The 6,984-nt window shown below is 48.9% G+C and overlaps 1 protein-coding gene across 1 annotated transcript; it reads right to left on the reverse strand.

Moving 5' to 3' along the window:
- Positions 1-2,062: 2,062 nt before the first annotated feature.
- LOC101862918 (G-protein coupled receptor GRL101) lies at positions 2,063-6,768 on the reverse strand. Its single transcript, XM_005112048.3, has 2 exons — positions 3,894-6,768; positions 2,063-2,622 (listed from the first exon to the last, which is right to left on the reverse strand). Exons 1-2 carry the CDS (start codon positions 6,749-6,751, stop codon positions 2,121-2,123), a joined length of 3,360 nt encoding a protein of 1,119 aa, XP_005112105.1. The 5' UTR covers positions 6,752-6,768; the 3' UTR covers positions 2,063-2,120.
- Between the last annotated feature and the right edge of the window lie 216 nt (positions 6,769-6,984).

The following is a 6,984-nucleotide window of genomic DNA, read 5'->3' on the forward strand; positions in this document are numbered from 1 at the left end:
GGGGGGGGTACACATAGAACTGTACAAATAAACACCTTAACATACGGAACTGCAGTAATCTCGACAAGCTAATGGTTTGGGTTTAGGGTTTTGTCATTACTGTTAATACGCACATGTAGTACGCAGTTATGTCGCTACAATATTACTAACATTTTACTTCCTCTAGGTGTAGCTTCCAGGCAAAGCTGTATCATGCACGCTGCCTTAAGACCGTCAGTATAGACTCAACATGTATGTGTAGCTTCCAGGCAAAGCTGTATCATGCACGCTGCCTTAAGACCGTCAGTATAGACTCAACATGTATGTGTGTAAACCAGGCAAAGCTGTATCATGCACACTGTCTTAAGACCATCAGTATAGACTCAACATGTATGTGTATAAACCAGGCAAAGCTGTATCATACACGCCAAGAGGACAGTGTGAGTAGTGTAGATTCCACACGCCGCTCACACAAGAACCAAGCCGTGTATTCACAAACTGAGTTTGTCACACAACGATATTTTGAGACAACTGAGGACTCGAGATTCTTTTTCTTTCTTCTTTTTCTTTTTGTTTTGTTTTGTTAGTGTACCCAGGTGTTTTACGCCCAGATCGACACTATTTAGAGAATTTTAGAGACGAGCTTTGAGTTCTTTGACCTCGTCTGTCAGAGCCTACCCAGGCTGAGATGGGTACAACATCTCAGCAGACACACCGAGAAACTCGAGGAAAAGTCTTCCCACTCAGTAATCGAAGTCGGGTCTCCTGGGTACGGCAACGAAGCATCTAACCACTACTCGTGTGGGTGGTTGACGGGTGTTCTGTCGTGGTGTGCTCCTTCTTTCCTATGAAACATCTATCGTCCTTATTTCTCCTTCTTCTTTTCTTTACTTGTTACTCTTAAGTGGTCGCTTTTTATCACAAGGGGCTATCCTGTTAAATGCTGTTTTGAGAAAATCAAAAGTAAAGTTTTGCCCCTTGTTCAGTTTCTTTAAAAGACAAGGAGAGTTTTCTCTATAACCAAACAAATATACACACCAATGAAACCAAACTTCTCCTATAGGTAGGGCAATGCCCCCTTTAGGTATAGGTCAAAATTTCTAGAAACCCCCGAAATCTCGGTTAGCCCGCCTGTCCTTAAAAGCGACCGTTTAATAGTGCTGGGCGGCAAGGTTCTCGACTACTGAAAGCTAGGAATCGTAGGAATCGACTCCGAACCCAATGACTTACTTCATAATGATGTGATTTCTTCCGGTGGTTACCTAGTTGGCTAAGGTATGTGGTGTACGTTAAACCTCTCACACATCCACCAGACAGCGCCACTGACTCAAGTGTCTTTAGGCCTTTCCCAAAGGGGGATATTAACATGCTCTCATGCGCAGCAGAATTGTAAATGGGCTGATTTATCAATGTCATTCTCATACTGTGCCGAAACAACATTGGGGGAACTGCTACTTTTTCTGTCCTCATCCTTACTATCGTCATTTTCCCTCTACTTCTTTTGTATATTGTCACTCTCTTGTGAACTGCTAGTTCTGGGATGCCTTGATAGTCGAAGCAGACTTTGTGCTGTTGAGGCTAGAGAGGTGAGCAGAGTAAGCCTGATTCCCCGTTTGCACTTCTCTGTTGACATCCACCCCTCGGCGCTCATATGACCTTAAGCAGTTGCGAGCGCTGTAAAACCTTACTAAAACTTTTTAAAAACCTAAACCTGTTGTGGTGTATTTGGTTGTTTTTGGTAGTGGCAGGGGGTTAGGCCTAGCCTATTGTATTGTTTGGCTGAAAGTGTGAGAGTGAGCAAAGTGTGAGTCTGTGTTCAGTTGTATTGTTTGCAAGTGGATAAAAGCCTGAGTTACTACTGGTGGGATTTTGAGAGGAGAGAGTTGTATCAAGGCAGAGGAGGCCTGCTGAAAGTATAGGTTGTGAAAAAGGCTAGTTAGAGCCTCAGTTCAGTTGTGCGTGAAGTGTGAGATTCCAATCCAACGCATCGGGGCCCCAAAGCTGCGGAAAGAATCACAACACAGAGCAGAGGAACAGGTTTGGCTAATTCCTGTTATAGTAGCATGTGACAGAAGGTTAGTAGTGTAAAATCTTTGTTTTATGTTCCAAGTAACAACACCTGTCACTAGAGGAGCTGACTACTACACCAAAGACGCCGAAGAGCTGGGATTGTCCATCTGATAGCGAGACAAGATCTGTCTCACAGCGGCTCTCCTCACCTTGCCGGTCTCTAGCCAGACTCTGAGCGTTGCCAGACAAACCTGGGACCTGGTGACGTCATCGGGGCCTCTTGCAGATCTAGAGATCCCTCTATAGCCGGACTTACATTGTCTTGATGAGCTGGACACATTTCCTTGTGGCAGGTCTTTGGATCTAAGCCTGAAACCTGCAGAAATTGCTTTGTTCGGGTCCGGTCTCGCCTGCCACTCCTCCAGTTTCTGAATCAATGCGGGCAGCGTGTAGAGGATTGGGTTGAGGGCGGAGTTGAGAGGCAGGATGAAGATGGTCGCGACCACGTTCACTTCCCCTGGGATTGGAACTCCAACCTTGGACAGGAGACCCATGACTCCGATCGGAAACCAGCACAGGAAGTCAGTTATCACAACGAGGGCTAGTTTTCGTGCAATGGCTGTGTCCTGGTTTCTTGATGAGAGAAAAAAAAAATCAACAGACAGAATGATAGACAGGTAGTGTATTGACATTGTCCAAAGAACGTGGACGAACAAACTCTGAGTTCTGTATAAACAAACAAACAAACCCCCCCCCCCCCACACACACAAACACAAACACAAACACACTGATGATTACTGCATTTGTAGCATATTATTTCCCATCGCTACAGCAAGCTCTCTGCGCTTTACAACTATCATTTCTCTAGCAGAACTTGGACACCCAAGAAACATTCTTAGCGCTCATGTGACCTTATGCAGTTGCGAGCGCCGTAAAACCCTCTACTATAAAAAAAAAAAGAAACATTCTTGGCTTCTCGGGAAGCACACAGTGCAAGCAAAGGATTACACGTTCTTAAACATGAACAAACTGACCAAATCTTTCGCTGTCTACAGCAATGGGCACACCAAATCTTTCGCTGTCTACAGCAATGGGCACCAATTCCCACCCGGGGAGAAGTGAGCAAAATATATGTCAAGTGCCTTTCCTAAGGGTCTGATGTTGATGGGCCACTGATTGCCTTCAAACCCACGACCCTCTGGTCGCAAGCCCAATAGCCTAACCACTGGACCACCGACGGCACTTGTGGTACATAGACGTGAGCTGAGGGGGGCAAAGAAATCCCCCCACACTAACACAGTGGTACTGTCGCCACCTGCTTGATTAGAAAAATTGTGTGGGTTGAATCCCTTTAGATCACCAAAGGGGCGGGGCCTCCGAATTTAATGTTCATCTAAGAATTTATGGAAAGTATGTCACATGGCCTCACAAGGATTCCATCAGTGTATCTTTGTAGTGTTTTTATTTTGCCCACCATCATCATTATCATCATCATCATCATCATCATCATCATCATCATCATCATCATCATCATCATCATCATCATCATCAAGAAAACAACAGCAACAACAACAACTACAAATATTGAACAGTGATACAAAGAGCTGTAGCGAGAAAATCATCGAGAAGAAGAACGACAACAACAACAACAACAACAACCACAAACATAAATCTTCGATGAACACAGCTTTAGCAAAAATAACCATTACGACGACGACAACAATAATAACAACAACAGCAACAACAATAGCAATAACAACAACGACACCATCAACAACAACAACAACAACAACAACAACAACAACGACAACTACAACAATAACAACAACAACAACGACAACAACAACGACAACAACAACGACAACAACAGCAACAACAACAAGAGAAAAATAAAACAACCCAACCTCCTGCTTATCGGAGCGGCTGTCATCTTGAGACTGTTGGCCTTCACGGAGCGGTAGATGAGGACTTGCCCAACAGCGATAGCCACAAACAGGGCCAGGTTGAGGACGATGAAGACAGAGAAGGCGTAGTCTCTCCCCGGGAAGTCGGCGCGGGTGATGGGCAGGGGAACACACACGGCGGTCTGAGCGTAGAACCGCCAGTGGGACAAAGGAGGTAACAGAGGAACCCCAGCAAACAGGACACCGACAACCCACGTGACCAGCACCAGACATCGGGCTTTCTTTGGGGTCAGGTGGACATTGGCTAGCGGAAAAGCCAGGGCCAGGTACCGGTCTAGAGTGACCATACAGATAGTGAGGGCGGACACCTCGCTGGACACCGTGCTCAGAAACCCGGCCAGGGAACAGTAACTGGAGCTTTGCCAGGAGTCTGCCTCCCACAAGTAGCGGCCCTTGTAGACTTGGTCCGCAGCGCCGATGATAGCCAAGTAAATCCCCATGAGGAGATCGGAGGCGCTGAGGTTGATGACGAACGTGTTGTAGCCCAGTGTGGAAGGCTTGCGCTCTACACACAGCCGGTAAACCAGGACACAGCTGTTGCCCAAGATTGTCAGCGACGCCACGAGCCACAGAAAAACCCGGAAAAAGGGCGTCCGGAGGATGTCCTCACAGGAAGAAATTTCATCTTTTGGAGCTTGGCAGGTTCCCGTGGACAAGGACTTTGGCTTCATGACCGGACAACACAGTTTGTAGTTGTCACTGCTCAGTGAGGTAAGCTGAGACAGACCCAACAACATACCTTGCTGGAACACGGAAATAGAGTTCCCTCTCATGGTGAGCGTCCTCAGTTCTAGCAGTCCATCAAAGGCGCCAGTCTCCACCACCGTGAGGCCCATGTCGTCCAGCTGTAAGCTTCTCAGCCTGGCTAGGCCGGTGAAGGAGGATGATCTGATACGTACTTGGGCGTTGCCGGAAACATCGAGGATTTCAAGGTTTTTCAGAGATGTTATAGGCTGCAGGTCCGTCTCGGATAGTTCATTCCTGGCAAGAAAGAGTTGTCGAATTCCTGGACTTTTTTCAAAGGAGTCTGGGGCAAAATTTCTTAAAGCATTGTCGCTTAAATCTAAGTGGTATAGGTTCGTCATGCCCAGAAGACCAAGTTCCCGTACATTTGAGTTGTGAGCAAACAGGGCGATTATGTAATGGTTTTGTACAGTCAGTGAGTCGTTTGGTCGAGCAGTGTGAGAAACATCCAGTCGCCTCACGCGTACAAAGTCACCGATCGTGAACCCAGAGCGGCAGGTGATTTCTTCTCCCGAGCACACACAGCCGGGCGGACATGTGTCGTTTGTCCAACAGAACGTCTCGTCGTCGTGTAGCGGACAGTGGAACCAGCCGTCACAGACGTGGTCATCGTGGAGACACATGGACGTCTGGTGACACTTGTAGCGGCCCTCACAGAAGGACTGGCATGTCTCTGCCAGCTCGTCCTCTCCCTCCGGGCAATCTGTGTGGCCGTTACAGAGCATGTGGATGGGTATACAGTAGCCTTTGGGGCACTGGGCGTGTGTTGGCGGACACGGCTCGCCCTCGTCTAACGGCTCGATGGTCACTTTGCCGTAGCCGTCTGGCCGGACAACGCCTGGTGGTGGCCGAGCGTCAAGTGTGTGAGGAACAAAGTCAGGTTCCAGGATCCACTGACCACTCTTGTCTCTGAGGTGGCAGTCCAGGGCGTCGTCGTGCGCCCAGTGGGGCGGCAGGCAGCCCACAGACGGACACAGGAGGGCCCCGCCGTTACACCTAGAGCAGTCCAGCTCGTCAGAAGCGTCCAGACAGTCGGGTTTGGCGTCACACCAGGCAGAGGCCGGCACCGGGACCCCATCGTCACACACCGCCAGGGCTGAGTTGTCGTCAGAGGCCGGGGCACAGAACTCCTCGTCAGAACCGTCCACACAGTCGCTGACACCATCACAGACGTGGGAGTACCACAGCGGGCGTCCAGACGTGCAGGTAAACCGGACATACGAGGGTACGTCACTCAGACCAGCGCAGCCGACTTCGTCACTTCCGTCCCAGCAGTCAGAGAGCCAGTCACATCGCCTGGACAGTGAGACTCTCTCTTTACTGACCACACACTCAAACGTTTCCCTTTTCGCCGTCCACACAGCAGCCGAGGAAGAAGTCACGAGGGGTTTCGCTTCCGCTGTTTTCTTCACCTCACAGACTATATGAACGTTTTGTCGTTGGAAAATAGTGCGAGAAAACTCTGCATCGGACTTTCTTACCGTCCACACTTGGTAGCAGGGTATGTCTGTAACTTCCCTTAGATTAAATATTTGCGTGTAGTCCCACAAAGCACAAGCAGCTGTGACGTCAGAGACAAACTGCTGTTTGAATCCACCGAACACGCTCGTCCCGTCCACAGCCTGGTACACTTTCCGATACAACAAATCAGCGCCGAAGCTCCTACGGCGGAAGCCCAGATACCACAAGGTTGCAAAGCTATACTGAAACTTTAGGAAAATCAAGTGGGACAGAAACTGGAGCTCTCTTCCGGTATTGGGAGTGACCAAATGTCCGTTATACTGCTGCACGCACATGTTCTCTGCTTTCTGCCAAGTGCCTTTCCACTGTGGCGCGAGGAGGTGATAGCAGCTGGAGCCAAAGACATGGCCGCCTGGGCACCAGGGTGTTCCAGTGACATAGGCGCAGTTAACCTCGTCCTTACCTCCTTGGCAGTCGTCTCGGAAATCACAAATAATGTCTGGAGGAAGAGATGTCTCATGCCCCGAACAGTTGAGAACAAATGTGCCAGCTAAGGGGAGGACTGGATCTCTTCTGACCGCCTTGTACCACATCTAGAATCCCTTGCCCTCGCTCAACGCTCCTGAGTAGAAGTCTACTTTGGCACGGTATCCCGGAAGTGTAAAGTGATAGCCTTCTGTAACGCGCTGACTGTAGCCGGGGAACGCTGCATACACAACATCCTGAAGGTAGATAGAAAACTCGCTTTGTGGGAAGAGCTGTAGGATTAGGGAATCTCTCACTCTGCTAAGCCCAAAAAACTCGAAGGACAGCTGAAGAAGGCTGT

Source organism: Aplysia californica, unplaced genomic scaffold (genome assembly GCF_000002075.1).
Source record: "Aplysia californica isolate F4 #8 unplaced genomic scaffold, AplCal3.0 scaffold01171, whole genome shotgun sequence".
Classification (NCBI taxonomy): domain Eukaryota; kingdom Metazoa; phylum Mollusca; class Gastropoda; order Aplysiida; family Aplysiidae; genus Aplysia; species Aplysia californica.